The sequence below is a fragment of the Hyaena hyaena genome, unplaced genomic scaffold (genome assembly GCF_003009895.1).
Source record: "Hyaena hyaena isolate Hyena2069 unplaced genomic scaffold, ASM300989v1 scaffold_169, whole genome shotgun sequence".
NCBI classification, from domain to species: Eukaryota; Metazoa; Chordata; class Mammalia; order Carnivora; family Hyaenidae; genus Hyaena; species Hyaena hyaena.
The window spans coordinates 576152-603162 of NW_024080801.1; the positions used below are offsets into that span (position 1 = coordinate 576152).

The 27011-nt window shown below is 50.5% G+C and overlaps 2 protein-coding genes across 4 annotated transcripts in view; one reads left to right on the forward strand and one right to left on the reverse strand.

Moving 5' to 3' along the window:
* Window positions 1–27011, forward strand: part of TG (thyroglobulin) — a 254014-nt gene that overhangs the window by 146137 nt on the left and 80866 nt on the right. Inside the window, exon 41 of the mRNA XM_039240195.1 lies at window positions 4491–4693. Coding sequence (XP_039096126.1) covers window positions 4491–4693 — 203 coding nt within the window. The remainder of the gene's footprint in view (window positions 1–4490; window positions 4694–27011) is intronic.
* The window catches only part of SLA (Src like adaptor), a 35100-nt gene continuing 21529 nt past the window's right edge, over window positions 13441–27011 (reverse strand). For all 3 annotated transcript variants that reach the window (XM_039240197.1, XM_039240200.1, XM_039240196.1), the window contains 6 exons: window positions 26655–26754; window positions 25544–25630; window positions 22250–22353; window positions 19194–19325; window positions 15360–15492; window positions 13441–14759 (listed from right to left, as the gene is read on the reverse strand). In XM_039240197.1, coding sequence (XP_039096128.1) covers window positions 14546–14759; window positions 15360–15492; window positions 19194–19325; window positions 22250–22353; window positions 25544–25630; window positions 26655–26754 — 770 coding nt within the window. In that variant the 3' untranslated portion in view covers window positions 13441–14545. The remainder of the gene's footprint in view (window positions 14760–15359; window positions 15493–19193; window positions 19326–22249; window positions 22354–25543; window positions 25631–26654; window positions 26755–27011) is intronic.

A 27011-nucleotide genomic window follows, 5' to 3' on the forward strand; every position in this document is an offset into this window, starting at 1 on the left:
CGCAAGCAGGCTCCGAACTGGTAGCACAGAGCCCGACGTGGGGCTTGAACCCACGAACCACGAGATCATGACCGGAGCTGAAATGAAGAGTCAGACGCTTAACCACCTGACCCTCCAGGGGCCCCAGAGGCACTTTTGAAAAGGGATGGAGGAGGCATGAAAACAGAAGCTGATGGCAGTGAGCCGACTGGACAAACTCACGTTCTCAGCAAGAAAAGGGAAAAGCCCAACCAGACTCCAAGGGGCCCTGGTTCCTGGTGAGCTGGGCACTTGGAACGGACCTGAGGTGGCTGGTCCCCAGGGGGGCTGGGGGGCATTTTCCCTGCCTGGATCTTGCAGGTGGGACAGACCCCAGGGGGCACAAGGCACAGCGATGATCATTTCTCTGGCAAAGCAGTGCAGTGGTAATGGGGCAGGTGGTGTGCAGGCTCGGAGGATGAGTGGGCGGGTCGGCCCGCAGACCCTCTGCAGGGTGTGTGGACAGACAAAGTGCGCTTTGGCCAGGGAGTCAGTCAGAAGGCCAGGCGCGGGACCGTCACCATCACCGCGTCATCCCCGGGGCCCTCGGATGCCTCCCAAGAGACGTGGCCACCCTCCAGCCCAGAGGATGGGCACAGAACCCTGTCTCGGTGGCCGCCCCTCCGCAAGTGCAATTTCCGCTGCACAAGCCAAGGCACGCTCTGCAAAGAGCATCTGTGAGAGATTGCCGGGGCCTAAGTCTGTTTTATTCTATTCAAGCAAAGCTAGACAAATTCTACAGTGCTTTGTGCCAGGCGCTGCTCTGTTGCCTTTACGATCGTGAACAAATTCAAGCATCCTCGCAGCCTAAAGAGACGAGCGTGGTTATTATTTCCGCTTTATAGACAGGGAAGATCAAGTCCCACCCAGCGGCTTGTCCAGGGACCCCTCAGTGCCGGTAGGTGGTGGAGCTGGGGTCTGCACACAGCCGGGCTGGCTCTGTCACCTGAGCGCTTGGCCTCTCCCCTGCTGCCTCTTATTGGTGGCCATCAGCGAGACTGGGTCAGGGCCCACTGTGAGCCCGGAGGGCTTCGGAGGGTAGTGGAAGAAATCTAACGAGCTGGTGAGAACCAGTGAGGGAGTGAGGGAATAGTTAGATATTGGCTGGGGTGGTTCTACGGGTCACAGGGTCAGGACACTGGAGGTGGAAGGGCAGGTCAGGGCGGCTGGGGTGGGTGCACAGGGGTGGACATCTGCTCACATCTGTCTCCCTGCTGGACTACACAGCTCATGTGTGTAGCAGGATGAAGCCAAGGGGGCTTCCAGTCACCCACAGCCAACCAGACTGCAGGGGAATGAACTTGGCCTTGATGGCTGGGCAAGGGTCGGAGCTGGAGAATGAAGGGAGCCCAGACGGCTTGGATGGGTTGAGTCTATTCTTAGAGGATCTCAAAAGCCAGGAAGATGTTTAGACTTGATGCAGTAGGAGTGAGGGAGTCAGGAGGGCTTTCAAGTACAGAAAATTCCATAACAGGAGGACTTAGACATTTTTCATGAAAATAACACAGTGCCTTGCACATCATAGACTTTCCAACCAGTGTTTGTTGAGTTGGACTGAGTGTTAGGACAGAGAGTTCCGAGGAGGCATTGGGATCGACGTCCCGACTTTATCTTAACATTTGCTTCTTGCGCCAAAGCAAACATTCCCCTGGGTTACAGGTTCCTTCTCAGTGAAGGAGGGGGCTTGGCGTGGACTGTCCAAGACCAGCTGGCTCACTGCCTGTGTATGCGCTGCTGATGCCGTGTGTCCTGAGGGCCAGGAACACGCCTATCTTGCTCCCCATGGAACCCGAGGCTGCACCTCGCACCAGGAAAAGCCCGATTCAGACTTGTCTCAAGAGCAGCCCCTGAAGGCCCCCTCCCCATCTGGCTTCCTCAGGGTTTGTAGACCCCATAATGTCAACAGTGTCCTTGGGAAGCTGATATATGGGAAGGGAGAGTCAGGGACAGCCACCCCCAACCCTCCTACCTTGTCACTGGAAACACAGGCTGTGGACGTCACTTCTGAGACGTCCAGGATCGGGTCCTCCTCAGTTGGCACCCTGCTTCCCTGCCCTGCCCGGGACCTCAGAAACAAACGCATTCCTCCTAACAAGCGGAATGGAAGCACAATCCAGAAAAGTCACGGTGAGGATGCTGCTAATGTCTTCACCAAAAGCAGAGCACAAAATGCATTTGAAGAAATTCTACGAGTCTTCCCAGCTGGAAGAGTAATCTGTGCTATTATGTCCCCTGAGCAGGCATTCTCGTCAGCTTTGTGAGCACCAGGTTGGCGAATTGGGATGCAAGATCCTTCTAGTTTTCTGTTCGGGATTATGGAGTCTCGCCGATAGTTTCTCCCTAGATACTGAACCCTGTTGATCATCGCTAGGTCATTCATTCGCCTGACATTTCCTAAGGACCTGCTGTGTGCCCCTAATTTCAGTGGGGAACACGATCTAGCAAGGGAGGCGATACCCAGGTGACAAGTACCCGGATTGGGGAACCCTGCTTCACCGGAGGGCTGCCTCTGAATAATGGCATTGCAAACACTTGAAGGATGGCTGGGCCAGAGGAAGAAGATGAGGAAGGCCAGGGGGAGGCCAGGGCTCTGGGCAGAGGAGACCCCATGTGCCAAGCACCCGCCTGGAAGAGAATGACCCCAGTGTGTTTGAGCAACTGATAAGCCAGGCATGGGGAGGAGATGAAGGGAGATGGGACAGACACCCCAGTCCCATGGTGTCTTGAATGCATTGGGAGAACTGAGACCATGTCCTAATGGGATGAGGTGGGAAATTTTAGACAGGATGGGGCAGGGTGTGCGTGTGTGTGCGTGAGAGAGAGAGAGAAAGAGAGACATGATCAAAATGATGCTCAGAGAGCATCTGGGTGGCCCAACTGGTTAAGCATCTGAATCTTGGTTTCGGCTCAGGTTGTGATCTCGCGGTTCGTGGGTTCTCAGCCCTGCATTGAGCTCTGTGCTGACAGTGTGCAGGCTGCTTGGAATTCTCTCTTTCCCCTGCCCCTCTCTCTGCCCTTCCCCTGTGCCTCAAAATAAATAAATAAACATTAAAAAAAGTAAAAGACCACTCGGGATGTGGCCTGGAGAATCAGAGGGAGAGGAGCACGGATACAGGCCAGTGAGAAGCACTGAGGAGGTTAGTGGGGAGAGAGCCCGGAGACCCCGGAGCACCCGGGGAAGAGAAGGGGTGGGGGTGGAGCACAGCAAATGTCAGGGAGGACTCCGAGGTTGTGCAGGAGCAGACCAGGTGGGTGGCGCTGCATTAGAAGGAGGACGTGAGAAATTCTGCAAAGGGTCCTGGCTGCATGCTCAGGGGACTTGGAATCGATTCCCTTTGAGACTCAACGCACTTGAAGTGCCTTCAGCGAGGTAGCCTCTTGGAGACTTGAGCTGGGAGGGGACTCTGCCCCTGACACTCCCAAGTCATGAGCAGGTGGGTGGTGGGTGGAGGCATGGGATCTGTTGGCGTTTCCTAGAGCAAAGTGGGGGACTCTCAGCTTGAGCTAGAAGAGACCAGGTGTCTCAGAGTGCTTAGCTGTGTAGACCGCCAACGAGGATCCACTGGATTCAGAGGATGGCCAGAAGGCATGGGCATAGAATGTCCCAAGTGCCGAGGAGAAGAATATGTCTTTGCTATGCTATACGTGTTGTGTGTGTGTGTGTGTGTGTGTGTGTGTGTGTGTGTGTGTGTGTGTGTATGAATCACATCATTAAGAAAATACTGCTGAGCTCTTCAGTAAAAAAATATTTACTAAATTCTAGGGGCACCTGGGTGGCTCAGTTGGTTAAGTGTCTGACTTCGGCTCAGGTCAGGATCTCACAGTTCATGGGTTCGAGCCCGACGTCAGACTCTGTGCTGATAGTTCGGCCTGGAGCCTGCTTCAGATTCTGTATCTCCCTCTCTCTGACCCTCCCTTGTCCACACCGTGTTTCTCTCTCTCTCCAAAAAAAAATAAAGATTAAACATTTTTAAAAATAAATATTTACTAAATTCTATGAAAAAAGAATAGAGATCAACTCTGCTGAATGCTACTGAAGGTCACAGAAGAGGCAGTAGGAAGGAACCAGATGGAGCACCTCAGCCAGGCCTGGTCCTTGTCAGGGAGGAGTAGGCATGGAGGGCCACCACATGGGCCGAGATAGGGGAGCATCCCCACTGACGTGCCACACCAGGTGGTAATCTGAAAGCGCACTGACTCTAATGTAAACAGCTGCTCGAGCAAGTGGCCCCACCTATGGCGGGAAGGCTGTGGCCCAGACACACTGAAGAATGACGTTAGGGTCTCCTACCCAGCAAAGACTGGACACTCCTCATTCTGGAGCCCATGCTGTTCCCACTGTCCTGACGCGTACGGCTAGCCAGGAGTCCAGGTCCCCCAGAGGCGCCGCAAGCCTGGCTCAGACACCACCAGGGTGACCAAAATCCAGATTGTAAAATCGCAGAGGGTAAAAGGCTCTCCTCTTTCTGCAGGCTCTGGAGAGACGAGTGGCAACTGGGGACTGAGGGACCAGCTGGCGGCTCTGACCTGGGTGCAGACCCACATCGCAGTGTTTGGTGGGGACCCTCGACGTGTGACCCTGGCAGCAGACCGTGGTGGAGCTGATGTGGCCAGCATCCACCTTTTAACCACCAGGGCCTCTGACTCCAAACTCTTCCGGAGGGCCGTGCTGATGGTGAGTCTGTGCTGCCTTCAGCCATGTTTTAGATACTGGTGAGGTGAGGGGGTCCTCACTTGCCTCTTTTTTTTTTTTATTTTTTTTAATGTTTTTTATTTATTTCTAGGAGAGAGAGAGAGACAGCATGAGCAGGGGAGGGTCAGAGAGAGAGGGAGTCACAGACTGAAAAAGGTCCAGGCTCTGAGCTGGCAGTCAGCACAGAGCCCGATGCGGGGCTCGAACCCACGAACCGCGAGATCATGACCTAAACGAAAGTCGGACGCTTAACCGACTAAGCCACCCAGGCACCCACTCACTTGCCTCTTAAGACCAGTTGGTTTTGATTGCTTGGTTTCCTTTATCCATGTTAGCTCATGGCCATCTTTCCATGTGCATGTGACTCCAGGATGCGGAGGGACTCCCCTGACTACAGTCCAGCATCCTAAACTGAGGGAAGTTCTAGATGGGGAAGTGTTTCTGTTTTGGGAGATTGCCTCAGTAGGGTTTGGTGGTCTGAACTCTTGAAGACATCTCTTGTTGATAGAAAAACATAAGGGGGTAGAGTGTAGGATGAGATGCTTTCTGGTCAAAGAAAATCTAACGATGAGGGCACAGTTTAGCCGATATGACACTGACTACACCCAACAGTATTGCTCATGACAGTAGAGAAGTGAAACAAGAGAGTTCTCATCTACCTGTTCCCCAGTGTTGCTTCCCTGACCTTCTCGGGTTTGAGCTTGAAAATATTCCCTTATGCTGTCTGGTTTCTTCAACAGCCCATGCACCAAATCTCCTGCTGAGATTCAGTTCTGGTAGTGTTTCTTTGGGGAGTACCACTGGGCGATTCATCCCCGTATCTAATCCCTTCTACCTCATTGTTGTTTCCTTTGCCTGCGGGATGAGGGGAGGTGGAGCCCCCAGAGCCTGCCCATGTGGTGGACCAAAGAGTGGCAGGCAGCTGGGTCAGCAGCCACAGGGTGAAGCATGGAGCTTCCAAGGTTTGGCCAATCGAGTCACTGACTGTTGAATGAAGGCAAAGAATAGAATGCAGCACTCATGAGTCTACTGGGTGGTTTCATGAAGTTCCTGGTAGATGATGATGATGATGATGATGATGATGATGATGGTGATATTATCATACTGATGATGGTGATAACAATGATGTCGATCATGACAGTAACTATTATGGAAGAAATAGCCTGGTTGATCACAGCATAAGCCCTGAGGGTTATTCTGTCATTGATGAGCTTCTAATTTTGTGGAGCATTTAGTCTGTGCCAGGTGCCATGCTAAGGGCTGGCAATGCCATGCTAAATAATTCATGTCCTAGTTCTTGGGAAGCTTGTAGGTTACTGAGGGGTGTGGGACAAACACTTAAAGCAGATATTTAAAACACAGTCTTAGGGCAGCTCAGAAAGAAGCCCCCATCCAAGCCCAAGGGAAGGAGGGAATGTCCAGGGACACTTCCCAGGAGAAGGCATGTCTGAGCAAATGCCTGTGTAGGCATTGAACCACGGGCACAGTCCCAGCACTCAGGGACAGCTGGGCTCCTCGCAGGGGTCTGCCTGCCCTGGGTTGCGGTGTGGGACAGGGCAGGAGTGATGGAGACGGGGAGGTAGAGAGCAGCTGGACTACACCGAACACCTTGGGTATCATCCTCCATGATGGGAGCCGTTGAAGGGGTATGTTTGTTTGCGTGTTTGGTTGGGTTCCATTTGGTTGAGTTTCCTCTTTTAACCATTTTCAACTGTACAATTCAGTGTCATCAAGCACATTCAATTATAGTGTTGTACAATTGTCACCACTAATCATTTCCATCCCAAACAGAAACTCTGTACATAGCAAACAATACCCCCATCCCCCCGGTTCCCAACCCCTGATACCCCCTATTTACCATCTGTTTCTACAAATTTGCCGATTCTAGGTACCTCACATTAGTGGAATCAGACAAAATTTGGTGTGTGTGTGTGTGTGTGTGTGTGTATGTGTGTGTGTGTGTGTGTCTGCGGCTTATTTCACTTAGCATAATGAAATAATGGTTGAACCGTAAGTTCCTATATATTGTAGTTTATATCAGAATTTCCTTCCTTTCTAGGTTGAATAATATTCCATTGTATGCGTGTACCACATTTAAAAAAAATTTTAATGTTTATTTATTTTTGAGGGAGAGAGACAGATAGAATGTGAGTGGGGGAGGGGTGAGCAGAGAGCAAGGGAAACACAGAATCCAAACCAGACTCCAGGCTCAGAGCTGTCAGCAAAGAGCCCGACACGGGGCTCAAACCCACGGAGCATGAGATCATTACCTGAACCAAAGTCAGACGTCCAACCGACTGAGCCAGCCGGCCACCCCGCGTATCCCACATTTTGTTCATGCATTCATCTGTTGATAGACACTGGGGTTATTTCTGCCTTACTGTGAATAGTGCTGTGATGAACTTTGGTGTGCTATCAAAGGGCTTTTAGGCAAGGGGGAAACTTGCTTCCCTTTAGGAAGACTTGTCTTAGAGCTGAGTGGAGGCTGCATTTAAGAGGGATACTCCTGAAAGCAGAGAAAGCAATGATGAGATTATTAAGTAGCCAGATTAAGATGCAGAGCCATCAAGACCAATGCCACGGACCGGCTAGCCAATCTAAGGTGTATAACCACACTGCAGCATGGTCCAGCCTACTGGGATCCAAATCCTTCTTAGTAAGAAGGATGGGGGTGACATCATTTGGGCATAAATGCTGCTGGGTCAACATCATCACCATCCCTAAGAGGAAGCAGTACCACCTGCTACCTTCTCTCTCTCCTTCAGCCACTGGAGCCTTCCAACGTTCCTTGAAGGGTCCACGCTCTGTTCTGCGTCATACAGGAGGTTTCCTCTGTGCGGAACACTTTTCTCCCGTCTTCCTCTTTGCCTGCTCTGTTTGTCCTTCAGGGGATCCTTCCAGACTATTCGGCCCAGAACCAGACCCCCTTTGTATGATTTATGCTGCCCGTACTTCTCTGTACAGCATTTATGATTTCCCACCAGTAGATAATTTTCCCCACTGTCAAATCAGTCCCTCTCACAAGATGGGAAGCTCCCAGAGAGCAGGGGCAGCCGTGCCTGGCCCTCCCAGGGCCCCAAGCACCCAGCCCGGCTGTCTTAGCTTAGATGCTCCCTCCAGGAAGTGAGAGAGCAGAGGAATGGGGAGGCCAGGCCTCCTGCCTCCCCACCACCACTTTCTCGTGCCCCTTTGTTCTGGAATTTCTTCGCTCGCTCCCTCTCTAGACGTCCGAGCCCAAACATCCTTCAATTCCTGGTGTTGGAAACAGAACTTCCTGACTTTGCATTGCTCCTGGAGGGATTTCCTCTGCGCCTTCTCAGAAACCAGACACTCAGTGGGACCTGAAAGGCACCAGAAATACCTTCCAGGAGGCCCAGGAGGCCAAGTTATCTTTTTGAAAAGTCTGGAGAGTTTAGGTGTTTGGGGGATTTCAAAAACTAATCTGTTTTAGCAAATGGCCATGTATTTAAAAATAAACTCCATCTGGTTCAGTCATTTAGAAGCAGCTTCTACAACTGCTCCCAGCAGTCTTTGGGATGCATGTGAAATTATTTAGAATCGAGGGAACAAAAATACTTCGATATATTAGCGGCTCCTCAACGTGTTCTTTGCCAACAGCTGTTTGGGGGAATGGATGTGAGTTGGTGATATATTCTTGGATAAAATCTTCAGTATTTTGGCAATGCTTGAGGCCAGAGCTGTTGAAATAAATACCAAGGGAGACAGGCTCCTGTGATAATTAATAACTTCATTGAGCATCTTCAAGGCCATAGAGCACTTCCAATGTATTAGCTCATAGAGCGTTCACATTAAGTGGCATGGGGTCTTTATATTATTTGCAACCTGGAGGTAAGAAGTCTGAGGCTTAGAGAGGTTTAGTGATGGGCTAAGAAACACACGGCCATGTAGCTACATTAGGGGCTACTACCTAAAGCCTCGTTCTGTGTTTCCCCCACTCTACGAAGCTGCTTCTCCAGAAACATGAGACTCTTTCGGGGTCTTAAGGTATAAGAGAAAGAGCCCACACCTAGGATCAGACAAACGCCCCTTAAGGTCCTGGCCTTGGGTAAAACCCTTCGCTCTTGCATTCTTTATGGATAAAATCAGTATGATTAATTTCTTGAACAGTTGGCATCACATTGGGTTTGCCAAGTGTCCTGCACACCCAAGAAACTCAAGAAATCCAGGAACTCAAGAAATCAAGGTTTCGCTTCACCCTGCTAAGCTAGGGCAACGCCAAACGAAAGATTGTCTGGGGTTATTTCACCTGCCCGTGGGGCCGGCTGGAGGAAGAAAGAGGGGGGGACATGTTGCAAACATGAACTGCATGGCTCTGATGTGGCTTTAAGAGAAGACAGAGGAGGTCATGCCCTAAGTGGCACGATTCATAGAGTCCAGAAGAGATTTCCATTGCCCTCCTACAACACTGCCCTAATTCTGCATTCCTCAGGGCGAGTGCCAGGCCCCATGAGTTGGCTCCAAGCTGCATTTTCCTGTCTCCTTTTTCTGCCGCCTTCCTGCATGAGCCCTGCACTCCGGGCTCACTGGCCATCCACATTCCTAGAAAATGCCATGCCTCCTTCCACACCTTTCCGTCGCTGTTCGTGGTCAGCTGCTCGTGGTCGGCATGTCCGCTCCTCCACCTAAAAAGTCGCTCCCTTCTTTGAGGCTTGGCTGAAACGGAGCCTCTCAGCCTTTCTCCATCTCTTAAAGCAGAATGACTCTCGCCTTGGTGAAGAGACCTCTATTTGGCAATTTTTAGGAATACTGCCTTGTCTTGCCTACTGGTTAGTCTTCCGATGTATCTTATTCCAATGCTGCTATGACTGAACGCTTAACTGGGAACATGAGATTTTCTTCTTAGAACTTCCTTAACACTAGCACAGCCTGGAGAGGGCCCCGAAGCCTGGGCTGAGGGCCATTAAACTGGTGGAGGAGCCCAAGTTTTCTTCTCTTTCCACACAAACCTCCTCATTCAAGCACTTTCTCCTCCATTTCTCTGAATCAAAATTGACTGAGGGGCGCCTGGGTGGTTCAGCTGGTTAAGCGTCTGACTTTGACTGAGGTCATCATCTCACGGTTTGTGAGTTCGAGTTCTGCATTGGGCTCTGTGCTGACAGCTCTGACCTGGTGCCTGCTTTGGATTCTATGTCTCCCTCTCTCTCTGCTCCTCCCCCACTCATGCTCTGTCTCTCTCTCAAAAATAAATAAACATTTTTTTTAATTGAGATATTCATGGGCTCCAATGCTCTCATCTGCATTTCGCAGTAAGTCTATTGATTGTCTTTAAATAGTCTTGATGGGAATTTAAGTGTATTTTCATGAAATTTTTCAATGAATTAAAAGAAAGACTCTATGTTTTTATGATGTTAAATCTTGCGTCCATGAATCAGGTTGACACCACTACAAACAAACAGGACTTTTGTCTCCTTACATCTTTTCATAGAGTTTTGAACTTCTGTCCACAAAAGTGTTGTGAAGTCATTGTAGGCAAGTCTCTACCTGTATTCTCATCGGGTTGGTGTTGGGAAGGGTGTTGTATTTTTTATGGTATTTCCCAGCTGGTCAGCACTGGTATCAGGAAGTAAAGTTGGCTCCGAATTTGCCAAGCCTTCTTCCCACTTCCAATGCTTGATCAGTTAGCCCCACTGGATTTTCCATGACAGTATTTCATTATCCATAAATGTTGGCAGGTTAACTTCTGTACCCTTTGAACAAAAATGCTCAGCTGCTCTAGCAAAGAGAAGGAGCTTAAGTAATAATTGTTTCTTTTTTTCATTTTATCATAATATTTCCCACGATGTCTCATGATCTCTAGGGGCATGTGTTCCTTCTAGGTGTTTCTCTGCCATCTGGGAGCCTTGTTCCCGTCAGCAGGGCCGTGTCTGGGCAGCTCAGACATCAGGATGGGGGCAGAGGGGGAGAGGCCACCCAGGCTGACTGAGGGAGGGGGAGAGGCGCCCTCTCCCCTCCCCCACAGAGACCCCCTTACATGCAGCCCTGCAGCTGACTGACTTTTCTTCTTTTTTTTTTTAATTTTTTTAATTTTTTTTATTTCTAGGAGAGAGACAGCGTGAGCAGGGGAGGGTCAGAGAGAGAGGGAGTCACAGACTAAAACAGGCTCCAGGCTCTGAGCTGGCAGTCAGCACAGAGCCCGATGTGGGGCTCGAACACACGAACCACGAGATCATGACCTAAACGAAAGTCGGACGCTTAACCGACTAAGCCACCCAGGCGCCCCAGACTTTTCTTCTTTGACATGATCATTCTTGCTCCTGTTTTTCTGGGACCTGTTCCTCTGACTATTTAAACAATGTTTTGCTTTCTGAATCTTCTTTATGAGTATATTGTTAAAACTTTCATTTCATCCACGTTTACCTTTGTCATTTTTTACTTTCTCTTTGTTTCCTTGACAACCAGTTTTTCTCTTAGCTTCTTGAGTAGAAATCCAACCTCACTCCTGTTCTTTGTTTTCTGATCAGTGGATTTCAAAACATAAATGCCCCACCTACTATTGTGTCACGTAAGCCCAGGGAAGTGTGAGAAGTAGCACTGGGCCCTGTATTTCTGTGTCTTTTATTATTTCTTGTATTGGGTTCTTCTTAACCCAAGGGGATGTCTCTTCTTTTTTTCTTCCCCTTAAAAGCTTATTTAGATTTGTACGATTTTTACCCATCCTTTTGCAAATTGATTTTTAATGTTATTTCATTATTATCATGGACCATGAGTTGGAGAAGCCTGACTCTGAAATTTATTTGGACTTTCTCTGTGACCTAATGTACTCTTCATTTGTTGACAGGAAAGTTGTATAGTGTTATCAAAACCTGCTGTTTACTTATCTACTTATCTTTGCTTGATCACTCAGTTTCTGAGAGTTGTGTGTTTAAATCTCCACACAAAATGATTCATTTATCTATTTGTCCCTACAATAGTTGCCTAATACATTTGGAAACCATATTTTTAGATAATACAGGTTCAGTCATTATATCTTCTTCATGTGTCATTCCTTTTGTAACGTCTCTCTTTGCCTTTAGACAATTTATTTTTGCTTCAAATTCCATTTTGCCTCAAAATTCAGCACTTTCCCTTTGTCTGTTTTTGTACAAAGACTTTTCCATCCCTTTATTTCAAGTTTTGCATTCTTTTGTCTTCACTATGTGTCAAGTAGGTAATGCAACACCAGAATTTAATGTATGTATGAACTTATTTATTTTAAGTTTATTTATTTATGTTGGGAGGGAGCAATCAGGGGAGGGGCAGAGAGAGAGAAGAAGAGAGAGAATCCCAAACAAGTTCTGTACTGCCAGTGCAGAGCCTGACACGGGGCTCGAACCTACGAACCGTGAGATCGTGACCTAGCTGAAATCAAGAGTTGGAAGCTTAACTAACTGAGCCACCCATACCACCAGAATTTAAAAAATTTATTCTCTTCACAGTGACCAGTATGCTGGAGAGATGATATCACTCCCCCAATTAGATCCTTTCATTGGTTTTGCATTTCTCCTAGAATAGACCCTAAAACCCTAAGCTCCCATCCAGGGCCCTGCCTGTGTTTATTGATGATCTCACTCTCTGTGACACCAGAGCCCTCATCTGGTTTTCATGGCTACAGCCCAAGCACCCAGAGCAGTGTCCGGTATTTAATAGGTTTCAAAAAAAAAAATATTTGTAGAAACAAATTCTTGGAAAAACAAAAAGCCGAGGCCTCAAAAGTGATTTGCGGAAGTAATGTAGGGGAGGCAGAATGTTCATCACAGTCGCTAAGAAATTGTTCTCTCCCCCAACTCCCTGTGTCCACCTTCGAGTTTGATAAGACACCCTCAAAATTCACAAACCCCAGTTTTCTTAAGGCTGCACTTCCAGTAAAAGGTGAGCTGCTAACCAGTGTGTTTCCTCGTGGTGTTCCTGCTCTCCTCTCTCTCTAGAGATGAGTTTATTTGAACATTTCAAAATCCAAAGAAGCTTCCAAATGAACCACCCACCCACCTTGCCCAGAAAGGTCTCTCCACATTCCAGGGGTTAAATATTTATTAGGTATAGTTTAATCAGAAATAAATACATGATTTAGCAAAGTATAATGCTTCCCGCTTCAAAATACCTCTGCGTGCTCCCCTAAAGTTCCCTGCACGCTAGTCACAACGGAAAACGATGCATAAGACACTGTCCAAACATCTGGCATTCGTGAGGTCCCCCAGTCTCGGGCTAGAAGTCAGCGTTCGCAGTGTTACATTCACTTCCCATACATCGGCTGGTCCCTTTGTAACAGCCTTTGGGGATTATTGGGGAAGCCATAAATGTCTTCTTGTATAAACACACCAGAGTCTGATGATATAGAAAATCACATAAATGCAAGTACACGTACCACTAACACAGTGACCTCAGATCTACGGAATGCGTGTGGTGAACAGATTTCTCATATCAGGCAGCGAGGGGTATCTCAGGAGGCCCTCCTCCCCCTGAATCCCTTTGCAACAGGGGAAAATGAGTCATGGCTGTCTCTGCGGCCCCCTTCCTAACCGAATCTGGATGGGCAGCCTTGAGATAAATACTTCTCCTTTTCTAGAACTTGACTATGCTTTCTCTCTCATCTCTCAAAATTCATATGACAGCATTAAAGCCACTCCGACTCCCTTCTTTCCTGGAGCTCAGCAGTTTTATTTATGTGGCTGCCAGACCCTTGGTGGAAGAAAATACTGGAGGAATTAATTCTATAGAATTAATCAGTTTCCTTTTTTTTTTTTTCAAAAAAGCTGACCATTGTTACCTACTCAATCTAGCTGAACGTATACTCTGTGACATCCAGCTGAGACATGAGCTCATGGGACACCCTTACCTGATCCAGTTCCCCCACTCCTGAGCCATGAGCTCATTTCCTTTCAAACCCCACTTTCACGATATTTGTGAGTACACTTTTTTCCCTGTCTACACTGAGTGCCTCCCCTGATCCATCCATCCATCCATCCATCCTTCCTTCCTTCCTTCCTTCCTGACATGGGACCTAACACTTTACCTCTTCAGGCAATCACAAGTGAATACTTGATGCATTATTACTGGGAAGAATCTCAGCGTGTCCAAGAAGCTCTTCTGGCGCTGTAGAACCTCAGCCGGGGACACCAGGAAAGCTTGCCCCGTTCCAGGGCTACCCTCACACTTCCCTGCAAGCGGCCTCCCTCTCTCCCATCTGCCCTGCTCTCTGCAGAAGCAGGGAGGCCGTCTGACTTCTGTACGTGAGGCTCTGACATCAGGAGGCCAACAGGCTCTCCTGCTTCAGGGATAATAGGGAAGCTTAACGTTTAGTGTCACTGAGTTCCCTTAAAAAGAGGGGAGATGTGTACAGAGGTCTGGTGATGGCTGGCTTAGGACGGTTGACTGCAGGAGCCCATCTTGTAAACCCAAGACTGGCCGGGCCCCGGCTCTCAGCTCATCTCCTCAGGCTTCTCTCATCGAGAAGTTTTCTCTGAGGAGCTCAGAGTGCAACCCTCTGGACAGTTTGTTTGGAGAACAGTCTTGTGGCCCTTCTTGTGAGCTAATGTCTTTATCCTTCCCACAAACACAGTGAGCACCCGTGAATGTGCGGGCACTTCTGAAGCGCTGCCGGGTCACATCCCCATTCAGCCTTCTGCGCTGTCTCAGTACTGAGGAGACACCGGCGAGGGGTTCCCTTTGCCGTGCTGTGGCTAGAGAAGATGTGAGTTCGAGTCTCCAGGTGACTTCTCTTGGCTTCCGGGAGATGTGCGGGTCCCCAGGGACCGGGGACCTAGGCGTCTGTGCCAGATCCCAGGTGACGGTTCAAGCCCGTTATTTGGGGCCCATGCCATGGTGTCTGTTCTCAGGCTAGTCTTCAAAATACGGTGGCGAGGAGAAGAAAGCGCTCTTTCTCTTGCTCCCGCTGTATATCAAGGACATGCTTTTCTTCTTTCGGTCAAAGGAGGTGCTGTCGTCGCTGGTCAGGGACAGGTAGGAAGCAATGCTTTCCCGAAGGCCATAGCTGAAAAGGGACTCATCAACGCCAAGTGAGTTCCTGGCCCCCTCGGAGTCCTCTTGTAGTCTGTGAGTGGGAAGGATGGGGGCAGAGGGAGGCAAAAAAGAGAGAGACGTAGAGCAATGGAGAGCAAGCAAATGGGAGAAGGAAAAACGGGGGGGGGGGGGAAAGCCTGGTTAATATTTCTCTAAGTTATTATTCTAATTCTGCTTCTTATGTCTATGGCTGTGTGATCTTGGAGAAATCACTTAACCTCTCTGAACTGCCATTCGCTTGGATGGCTGTACCTCCCACTTGCAAGTTTGAATGAATATTGCTTTATGATATTTACAAGGAAGAGCAGTTTTATTCCGAGATCTCCTGGGCAGTTCTGATCTCTGATTTTCCTTGACTTTGCCAGTGGAATGTCCGGATCGGTGTTTGATTAAGAAAACTCACCAATTCCCAACGACAGAAACCCCTTAAAATGTAACGGTTGCGAGGCCCCAAGCTGGGTCTGCCTCCAAGGGAGCAGTGGGATTCTACGGGCATGCACTTGCTCAGAGCGCCCACCCTCAGCTTTCCACTGGGCTGGCTCTGGCGTGCCGTATTTTTGGCAATGTGGCTCCCGCACTGGTCTGGGGTCCATGCGTTCATGTGGGGGACACACACACACAGCCACCTCACCTGGGCACCCTCTTCCAGTCAAAGGCCTTCTGGCGCAAGGTGACGGGCGAGTCGGGGGCCCTCACTGCCGGGGCGGCCGTGCTCTGAGTGAGGCATGGTGTGGTCAGCACACAGCAGAGGCCGTCAGCCACCTCTGAGGACAGAAGCAGACAACTGGTCAGGAACTCTGGGATGCGGGGACCACCCAGCACGGTTCCGGGTTGTTCACGTGGGGAAACTGAGGCCAGCACACGAAAGAGGTGAGGCAGGGCTGAGCGTCACACTCCCAGTTGTTTTAAGAAATGCTAACACGCCCTGCATATGCATTGGGCTTAGCTGGGCGCAGGCGGAGCATTAAGATTCGGATCCAGAGTCAACTGAACTTGGGTTTGGAGTTCAGCTTCGCCCCTGTGAGTGAATCCCCCGGAACCCCTCTGAGCCTAAGTTTTCTTGACTGCACACCGAGGGGAACAGGGCTCTGTCAACCACGCGGCGTGCAACACCGGCCCTCCCACATCTGCAGAATGGCTCTTCCTTCTGCCCAAGCAGCTGACACGTGGGCGGGAAGACAGGAAAACAAAGACACCTGGAAAGAAGATGGGAAGGAAGGGGGGCAGAGTAGGAGGGAAGGAATAGGGAGGGGAGGGGGAGGGAGGGGAGGAGGTAAAAACAGAACAAGACAAGACACAGGAAAAGAAGAAGAAGAGCAAACAAGGGAAAGCGGACAAAGGGAAAAAATGAGGAGAAACATCTCTTTTCTAGCCTGGATACCCGTGCACAAAGAGAATGGAAATGAAAGAACCCACTGCTTTCCCGGCCCGGCCAGTGAGGAATATTGGAGCTTCCTGGATCACTCATCTTCCCCTCCAGGATTAGATTCTGGCTTTTATGTTTCATGTTCGTGGGAAAGCCTGGGTTCCAGCTGTGCTCGGAAGTTCTCGCAGATGGAGGAAAGCCCGCGTGGCCTCATCCGGGCCCTGCTTCTCAGGGGCACAGGGGACCCAAAGCAGCTTGGGGGGACATGAGTCGTGGCCGGCCTACAATGGGGCAGAGCCCCCAGCCTAGAGCTAATCCATCACCAGGTTCTAGGGAACACACAACACCATTTTAATGGGGCTCTTGCCAAAGAACAAAAGGGAATTGTAGCTGAAGAAAGCAAACCCAGGCTAGCAGAGTGGGGCAGCCAATAAGGCCTTGTGCCTTGGTGTTTGGTCTGACTTTGACCTTGAACTCAAATGTCCACCCACACTGCCCCACGCCAAGAACTGTGAGATTGGACCCTGAGGCGAGGGGGGGCCTAATTGGATGTGCATCTGAGATAATTACCTGTCGTGGGGTGGGAATGGAAACGACCTCCCAGGTTGGGAGGGGAGGGAGACTGAGCCGGACACAAAGGCTGAAGGGACCGGTGGGGGCTGGAGATGTTAACCCCGAGGGCGGGCGGGAATCCCGCAAAGAGAAAAAAGCACTGACGCTTCTGAGCAAAAGCAGCCCGAGCCCAGCGCTGAGCTAAGCCCGGGGGGGGGGCGCTCATTTCAGCCAGCATGTTAGCTCTGAGCAGTCAGTGTCCTTCCACCCAATTCTGGAAGGAGGAAACTGTGGACCCTGGGGTCAACTCACTTGTTCAAGGTCACAGAAATGCGGTTTGAACCCGCCTCCTAGACTCAGACCCAGGTACTTTTTCCAGAGGCGACTCATTATCCCTGCAGTGGAGGAGAGAGAAGTCCCACATGCCTCTGGGGTATGGACACATCTCATTCTCTCCACTCTGTAGAAATTTCCAGAATGCTCACTCCTCTCACACCCCTGGACTCCCAACGACGCTACTACATTCCAGGGTCTCCCTTTTCAGCCCTTTGTTTCCCTGGCCGTATTTGGGACCTTGGGTCCTGCTCTGTCTGCCCTCTCAGTCACCAGAGGCACCGGGTCCTTCGTGACCAGACGTCTCACACTCCTGGCTTTTGGTCCTAACAACTGTCTTCTAAGAGGCAGTGTGGTCCCCATTTTATAGATGAAGAAACTGAGGCTTCAAGATGTTAACACATTTACAAACAGCCCCAGGTAATAAATATAAGCATCCTGGAGCACAGTGGTGTCTGTTCAGACACCTCGGGGCACAATTTTTTCTCATTCTGTATCTCTGGTTAGAATCTAGGGGGAGGTCAAAATGGCCACATTGTTTCCCCTGGGGACCCTCTGGGCACAGGAAGCATGTCAGGGTCTCAGACCCTTTTCCGTCATTTGCAGCAGGGGCCTGATGAGTGTGGCCTGTGAACGGATGCAGTGGCCGGGGGCGTATTTCTGGAAGGCGTTTCTTCTATAACCGGAGCAAGCTCCTTGGGCTGGAGGCCCCGTGGGTCTCCCAGGGTGTGACATCTTCGCTGGGGTGGCATCCTTTTCATGTTTGCTGTTGTCTATGCAAAACTTATGGTCTCCCCACCTCTCAGATGATTGTTATTAAAAGCCAAATACCACAACCAACCTTTACTCATAGTCAGTAAAAGTTGGCCATCTCCAGGACTCCCTTCCTCTTTCATTTTTAGCTAAGCGGCTAGGTTTCCAGGTATCACAGAATCAACATGGGCTATCGGTTATTTTGAATCAGCCCCGCCCTGGGCTGTCATGGACACGTCCCGTTATTTGCGGGTCGCGCGTTGTTACATGAACAGTCGGTCATCACGGCCGCCTGCAAGGGGGCTGTTTCCATCCACCTTCCGTGAACGGGAAGAGGTGGACTCTTCGCCCAACGTCTCGCCGAGCCCAGATTGCGGCTTGGGCCCGGGTCTCCCTAGAGACCATTCTCCTCCATGCACTGCCCTTCTCACCGGCCCCGGCGTGATAACCCATTTCCTGTGGGCTCCTCTGACCCTGAAATGCCCTTCAAGAGCCACACCCTACAGTAATGCTAGCAAATATACCAGGGCTGTGAGGTCCGGAACCCAGAAGTGAGAGGACGCATATGGAGCGAGGGCAACTTCTTTCTTCTTCCCTCCCGTGGGCAGGGGGAGGGAGGAGGTGGAGATGGAGAGGAAAGTCAGGTACGGAGGTGAGCAGCCAGCCCAGGCTGCCCAGAAGATCTGAGATGTGAACACAGAGGCTCCGGAGCCAGCTTTTTCCCATTTCTCCCTTTTCCATGTGAAATGTCCCCTCCTGGCATTGTGGCCCTTCACCGTCTGATCCCTTCTGACTCTGCGCTTCCCGGTCATCTCCATCACAACCTGCCCTGCTTCCGCCATCTTGGAGGGGATGCTCCCAACCCTGGCCAGCGCGAAACGCCAGGACGTCTCTCCTGGGCCCCGGAGGCATATCCGAATGAACAAAATGAGCCCCGCCTTGAAGAGCTTTCTGGGAAACCCACACGAGGACACTGTTCCCTGGGCCGCAAGGCAGACTGACCCCGTTCTGCCAGCCTCTGCGGGAGCAGACAGGCAGTCCGTCCTGCAAACACGTATCAAAGGAGGCGGCCTCCTGTTGGCTCGAAGGCTGAGGAGGATTTGGCCAGACAGAAAGAGGGAACACAGCTCCAGGGGCCCGTAAACACACGGTCCCATTTAGGAAGTGCCAACTGTTTGCGGTTGCAAATAGTGGGCCGTGCTAATTCTCTTCATCTGCAGGTAGAAGGGAGGTGAGGTTGAGCTTAGCTGCGTTTTCCTTACTGACGCAACATTAACAGCCTGTTTCAGTGTGAAATCGACGGCCTGCATTAACCAGAACAGAGCATCCTGGGAAAGCGGGGTGAGAGCCAAGCCAATCCCTGGCAGGTGCGGGTGACCCATGCTCACCCTCGACACAGGCACCGCAGGGCAGCGAGGAAAGGGGAGCTTCACTGATCTGTCCCGATGGGGGATTTCTTACCGGAATAGTGATTCACCAGGTCCTCCAGGCACTGGAAGGTGAGCCTCGGGGAGATGTAATACCAGTTGTTCGGAAGCCGGAAGATGCGGTAATGCTTCACCTGCCTGTGTCTCACCGAGAGGGAATAAAAGCCTGCCGGAAATGGAAGACAAGTCAGAGGCATCCGGCACATCCCCCTCGGGGGCGATCAGCTGAAGGCCCACCTCGGCAGCGGCTGAGAGACTCTCTGAGTCTTGCCATACAGGAATACCCAGACGCGCAGTCCTGGGTTTGGAGGAGCGGATGCCAAGACCCCAGCTTCGGGGACTTAGCTCCTCTGCAGAGAGGACAGGCACCTGCTCCGTTAGCAGCCATGCTGCAGACAGGTGTTCAGGCGCACCTGCTTAGTCGTTGCTCTGAGGCTAGCATTCAGGGTGTTCCCACGCCCTTTTCTGGAAATTACACGATCAGAGCTGGGATGTGCCCTGCAAGTCGGGATCCGCGGCCGTTCGGAAGCCCTTCCCAGGTGCACACCATTTCCCTCCCTGTCCGGTCAAGGCCAGCCCGCCGCACCACTTCCTGGTCCCCTGCGCCCTCTTGGTTATTCCGGCGTTCTCAGAAATTTGGAAAAAGTGGCAATTAAGACGTTTTCTGGGTAGCCGTAAGAAGGATGTCAAACGTGCTGGTTTTCCTTAAATGTGGATCAGTGAAGTAGAACTTTGGCAAGCGCCTTTGCCTCTCTTTGCCTCAATTTCCCCAAGTGGAAAGGACGAGGCTTGGACCTAGGTCATGTTCGAGAGTCCCTTCTGCTCTGCCTCCTGGGTGCCAGGAGTGAAGGTGTTCATTACGCAGTGAAAGAAGGACACTAACATTTGCTGAGCTTTGCTGTCTGTATGTGCTGCTCAGGGGCTATTCTGTTTCCAAGCAACATCTCTGATGGTTCTTAGAAAGATCAGGAGGTGTCGCCCCCAGATACTTTATACATGGAGAAACGAGGCTCAGAGCCCCAGAGCGCTGTGGCCAGAAGCACACCACCTAGAAATGGCAGCTCTGGGGTCTGACCCTCATCCTGAATGGGACTTCTAGAACATTCAGACGGGCGTTCCTATCTTTGCCCCAGGTCTACTCTCCGTCTTCCTGTAACGATGGCAGGAACTAGAATATGGTGAGCAGGTCAAAGGGGGCAGGTGGAAAATTATAAGAACTTTGCATACTCAAGGGAACAGAGCCTTCCAGCCCCCACCCCACCCCCACCCCAGCCCCAGCTCGGCTGCACATCTGCCCGGTAGTGTCTTTATTTTTAAATCAGCTCCTGCACCTTAACTGGGTTCGTCCCTCGCTTGGCCATGCCTGCTTACGAGTTCAATGTGAGTCTGGGTCTCCTGCCTCTGGGGACCCCCAGGACAGGCACTGGAAGGTTTGGTCTCTGCCTTTTGATCTTGTTTCCCCTCCACCCCCCCAGCACAATCGACATTTTGAGACAAAAGTTGTCCTTGAATTGTTTTTTATCATGCATATATGGTCTATGCTTCTCCAAAGTCACGCTGATGCTCGTTTTAGTGAAAGGCTCCTGCACCAAGCCACGCTGGCCCTTAACAGGTGTATGGGAACTATTCCCAGATACCACGTTTTCTCTTCTTTATAAGGAATACACGAGAAACAGGCTGAACGTGTCTTCTGTTTTTAAAAAGGTGTGATTCTCAGCGTGGGGAAGCCCTCACTGGTAAGTGTTTTGCTCCTGTGAGTTGAAGTGCTTACTACCTCCCAGATACTGTGTGAAGCACCTTGCTGGTGTTACTCCCACGTTATGGGAAAGAGTTAGGGAGACAGGCACCTTCTCAGTAGTTCATACAGCCAAAACTAGAATTCAGAGCTCTTGCTCTGAACCATGACGAAGAGCCCTGCTATGCTGTTTTCACTAAATTTATTTTTTTTAATGGTTATTTATTTATTTGGGGGGGGAAGGAGCAGAGAGAGAGAGGGGGAGAGTGAATCCCAAGCAGGCTCCGTGCTGTCATGGAGCTGGGTCTCATGGTCCATGAGATCATGAGCTGAGTGACATCAAGAGTCAGATGCTTAACCAACTGAGCCACCAGGCGCCCCCTCACTGAACTTAATGTGTGGGCTGTAAGGAAACTAATAGTAACGATCATAGCGAGTATGTACGAGTAAGCCTCTGCCTGTCCCGATTGCCTAAGCGGTCTGAGTTCACTGGAGGGCGCAGTGGGAAGCAGTAGTGAAGTTCTCCTGTGTAGCAAGCGTGCTATAAACACAATTATTGTTGTAGCAAGCAGGCGACAATTATTGTTGAACGGCCCCACGGGGGAGAATACAGCCCTCGCAGAAGTATTTCTGAGGGGCTGGTTGTAATAAGTCCATTTTCATTCATGATATTGTCTCTTTGGTTGCTCTCTCTTTTCTTTTTGAGAAGCCTGGCTAGAGGTTTGTCAATTTGGTTTATTTTATCAAAAAACCAACTCTTGGTTTCATTAATCAGTTCAAATGTATCTTAGGTCTCTATGTTGTTTATTTCTGCTCTGATTTTTACTATTTCTCTTCTTCTACTGGGTTTGGGGTGCTCTTGTTGCTCTGCCTCTAGTTCCTTTAGGTGAGCTGTGAGATGTTGGACTTGTGCTTTTTCTAACGCCTTCAAATAGGCCTGGAGTGCCATGTACTTTCCTCTTAGGACTGCCTTTGCCGCATCCCATAGAGTTTGGATTGTAAATGCTTGGGAGCCCAGCCCAGGCCTGACGGATGCCTGCTGGCTCTGGCCCAGGGCTGCCGACACCCGGCGTCTGTTCTCCTTCCCCGGTGATGGGGACACTTTCCAGCGGGAGTCGCCGAGCTCACTGTGTCTGACAGGTGACCGTGCGCTGCCAGGTCTCCGCCACCCGCCCCGAGGATTCCCACTCTGATGATGGCCTCCCCAGGGGCTGTGTGGGCTATAGGAGCTCATGGCGTCGGATGGGCTCGGGTGCACCGTGGGAGGCGGGAAAATGAGCCGGGCCGTGAGTCATCCGGGAACAAAACAGGCCCGTCTCAGCGCTAGCGTGGAAAGAGGCGTCGAGGTGGCTCACCTTTTTTTGTCTCACTCTCTCGGATCATGAAGGAGCCCATCTTCGTGTCCGGCAGCAGAAGCAGCTCCTCCGCCTTGTCCCTGCCCAGCCCTTCAAACAGCCAGCTGGGGAGGAGAAAGACAGCATGAGTGTCCTGGGCACGTGCCCTGCCAAACAGGCAGGTGGTACCAAAATTAAGAACAAGGTCAAGTTCATATAAAACCATTAGGATTAAAAAGAGGAGGGCGATGGCCTCTGTTTATTCCTTCCTGTCTTCCTTCCTTCATATTTAAAATTTTTTAATGTTTTATTTATTTCTGAGAGAGAGAGAGAGAGAGAGAGAGAGCAGGGGAGGGTCAGAGAGAGAGGGAGATACAGAATCTGAACAGGCTCCAGGCTCTGAGCTGTCAGCACAGAGCCTGATGCGGGGCTCGAACCCATGAACTGTGAGATCATGACCTGAGCCAAAGTCGGAGGCTTAACCGACTGAGCCACCCAGGCGTACTCCCCTCATATATTTTTTAATGTTTACTCAATTATTTTGAGAGGGAAGGAGAGAGAGAGGAGGAGAGGGACAGAGAGAGAGGGAGAGAGACTCCCAAGCAATCTCTGCACTGTCAGCCCAGAACCCGAGTCAGCACAGAACCCGATGTGGGGCTTGAACTCGTGAACTGTGAGGTCATGGCTTGAGCTGAAATCAGGAGTCGGATGCTTAACCGACAGAGCCACCCAGGCACCCCCATTCATACTTTTAATCTTTCAAATAAGATTCCTGAGTGCCTGCTGCATGCCAGGTGTTACATCGGACGGTGAGGGCACAAAGATGCACAAAGCATCTTTCTCATCCTGTTCTCCAGTGCTAGTGGGATGTGCCTGGGTCTGTATCGTGTCACACACAAGCTTCCCAAATGCGTAAGGTGCCTCTCTCTTGTACTCTGATGTCCCTGTCCCTCCCTCCTCACAACCCACGAGGGCAGGGACCCTGTCTGTTTGGGCATTGTCTTTGTGTCCACGTTATTGAGCTTGGTTTGTATTTGTGAATGAGTAAGTGGATGCAAGAAAGAAACAAAGATGTGGTGGTGCTGTATCCCACCCCCTTCACAGGCCCCCTCGGCAGTCATTACATTTCCCTGCTGCCTTCTCTCGTTCAACATATTTTAAACGCAGTTGTCCTCGCACCGTGCATTGACGTGCACTTCTGTGTTTCTTGGGTTTATTTTTGCCTAACAGTAAAAACATTAAAAAAATTTTTTTTAAATAAAACAGTTGTGCTGTGGTCCGGCTCTCGAATGGAATGTTCACCTTCCAAAGGAAAGCCAAGGCTCTTGAATAGGCTTCAGAAAGCATCTCCATACAAAGGAATCTATGCTCTAAGGAAGCGGGTCCTTGCTCATTTTGCAGAGCAGTCCCAGCCCGGTCCCAACGTGGGAGGAGAGAATGCTTCGTTAGCGCTTGGCCGGGGCAAACTCAGAAGCAACTGTACATCCTCTTTAACAGCCTCCACATTTTAGGGAGTGATCCGTGGCTTATTTAATCCCCAGGTCCGAGTCCATGTGTGCTGGGGCAGATCGTAACGCTTCACTCTGTCGTCTCTGGTGGCACCCCCAGGCCAGCAAGCGGGTCACTGTGGCCGGGAAAAGACCACAGACTTATAACCAGATACTGTTTATTTAAGCACTGGCCTCCAGGAGCACTTTCGTTGTGTAGATCATGATTCGGCCTGATATTTCAACTACCGCCTTAGTTTTGCACCGTGCACGGGGTGTTAGTTATTTTAGTGTCTGGACAAACATTACCCTCCCAAATCCTTGGGTGGAATGCCACTCGTAAGAGCGAATATGATGAAAACCACAGCGATACCCATGCAGGGATACGAATTATGGGCACATTAGGCACTTGAAGTCTGATCCTCATATGAACTCCCTAAGACAGGTAGCATTGTCTCCCTTTCACTGATGAAGAGGCTGAGGGTCAGAGTAAGTAAGTAATTGGTCCACGTTTCCCCATGTCAACAAGTGGGAAAGCCGAAATTCCAAGGCACTTTCCTCAGACCTCAAATTCCAGAACTATTCTGTATTCTCTCCCGGTTCTGTATTTTAAAGACATCTTTTGCCTTCCTAGGGCTGTGATCGCATCTCGCCCATCTGGGTTCTTGAGCGCCCGAGCCTCTGCTGGCACCCAGCACCATATGTTCAGCATGTGGGTGATGATGCAGGTGTAAAATGAATGGGTCAGTAACTTAGGGGAGTCATGTGACCGACTCTTCCAGAACGTAGCTGGCAAAGCAGCTACTGCCCGGCTGCTGCTCCCCTCCATCACGCCAAGCTCAGAAATGGCTTCTGGTACTTATTCCCACAATCCATAATCCTGCAATGAAATGCAAGAGATGACATGTTCTTCAAAATATTCACGCCGTTATCTCTGCTTCAACAGGGGAGCACGTAAAGCGGTTATTTCTGGTTCCTTCCAAAAAAACCCACAAATCGATGCTTTCTTCCTTCCTTCCTGGATGCCAAGGTTTGGCCTTGATAGCTTGACAGACGAGGCAACTGTGGCTCAAGGAGGTGAAGTAACTCCTCCGTGGATCCCGTGGGAGACTCCCCGGAAGGGAGCTGAGCCGGCAGGAGTGCTGGCCTCCAGAGCCGCCGGTCATGCTGCAGGGCCTCCCTGCCTAACTGCAGGGGAAACTGATTGTGATCATGTAGAGTTTCTCCTTGACTTCGCCACTGGTCAAGTTGGGTACGTGAAGCTCCTGGGGCAGTAAGAGTTCTCTGTGTTCTGGGTGGGGTCCAATAAGACTACAGCTAATATGTATTGAGCACTTACTGTAACACCAGGCATCATTCCAAGAGCGACCCACATACTCTCCCACCTGCTGTCTGAACCGCCCTGCACTTTGGTCTTATTGTGTATTCCCGTCCCTGTCATTCTGTATTACAGAGTCCATCCAACAGGCAAGGGAAGGAAACTGAGACGTAAAGCGTTGAGCTTGCCCCCTGTCACACAGCCTGTAGGTGACAGAGGCGAGATTGCAGCCCAGACAGGCTGACTTTTAGGAGCCGCGTCCCATAGTCCCTGAATGTTGATTGCTATGTGCCAGGAGCACAGCGTTGGAGCTGAAAGGTTCAGCTCCCTTCATCTTTACTGATGGGAAAATGGAGTCTCAGGTAGGGCATGGGGGTCTCCAAAGGCACACCCTTCCTTACGGACTGTGCCGGAGCAAGAATGAGCCCCTGGAAAGTTCCTTTCCACTGGGTGCCCTCACGCACCACTAAATACCATGCTTTACAGATGCTGTTTCAGAAATGTACTCACCCATGGTAAACTCTGGCCACACATATTCCAGGAATATAACTCTCTCGACCAGTGCTCAGGGAAATGGCTTTCCACCAGCCCCCTTCGCTGTAAGAACAAGAACAGGTAGGAAGGGGTGGATACGTGAGTGGCAAAGCGAAGGAATGAGCAGGGTAATCAGATTTAACCTGGGGCGTTTCTTTTTTAAGACCCATCATGGATCATGTTGACTCAGATTTCTCCATAGGGAAATATAGTTTCTAAGTATGTCCCTCATTCTAAGCCCCCCGGGAACGCTTCCTGTGCTGTGGCACTGAGCCATTCTTTGGGGATCCACAGGTGATAAGCCACAATAGGAGGCTTTTTAAAAATAATGTTACTATGTAGAATTATACCCTGCAATGGAACCAAGATAGTTTAGTTTGTCTATATCAATGAGAATCTTTTTTTTAAATTTTTTTTTTCTAGGGGAGAGAGAGAGAGACAGCATGAGCAGGGGAGGGTCAGAGAGAGAGGGAGTCACAGACTGAAACAGGCTCCAGGCTCTGAGCTGGCAGTCAGCACAGAGCTCGACGCGGGGCTCGAACCCACGAACCGCGAGATCATGACCTAAACAAAAGTCGGACGCTTAACCGACTAAGCCACCCAGGCGCCCCTGTATCAATGAGAATCTAAATAAAAGGGGTTGAGAGCCCCCCGTTTGTTCTGTAGCCCATTTTGAGTCACAGGCAACAGGATGGGGGACAATACTTTCTGTTTATCATCAGGCATTTTCTCAAACCCGTGGGTCTTGCTGTTTGAGCCTGCACTGTGCCAGTCTGTAATACAATGCTGCATGGTGGGGGATGAGACCAATGTGAGAAACAGACGTTGGATCCCAAAGGGTCTCAAAAGCCAAGTTAAGGAATTTGAATTTTACCCACCAGGCAATGGGGAGCCATTGAAGGTTTTAGAGCGCTGGCAGCATTAAGGATTAAGCGCTAAGATCTGCTGTACGGTCCAATTTCCTCACCTCACAACTGGAGCAGGGCCCAGGTGGAACTGGAGCACTGTAGCTAAGATCTATTGATTCCCACTCAGATCGTGCTCCCCCTTTGTAAGAGACGGTGAAACATTTGGAAAGCCGACTCACTCAGAAATCACGCGTAATTTCTCCCCTCGGCGGAATATGGGGGGGCTGATGTCAGGAGATGGGTAATCACTCAGCACGGCCAGGAAGTCGCTGTCGGGTCCTGGGGAAACAAAGGCAACAGATGTTCTTCTCAGGGAACCGAAAGGCAACCCCGGGAAGGGGAGGCCAGGACAAATCCCTCCCGGGGACTTCTCCACTGGAGAACGTGGTTTGCTGTGAAACAGCGGTTTACAGCAGGCCCTCCTCCCTTCAGAAATGGTGCCAAGCGAGGGGCGCCTGGGTGGCTTAGTCGGCTGGGCGTCCGACTTTCGCTTAGGTCATGATCTCGCGGTTCGTGGGTTCGAGCCCAGCGTCGGG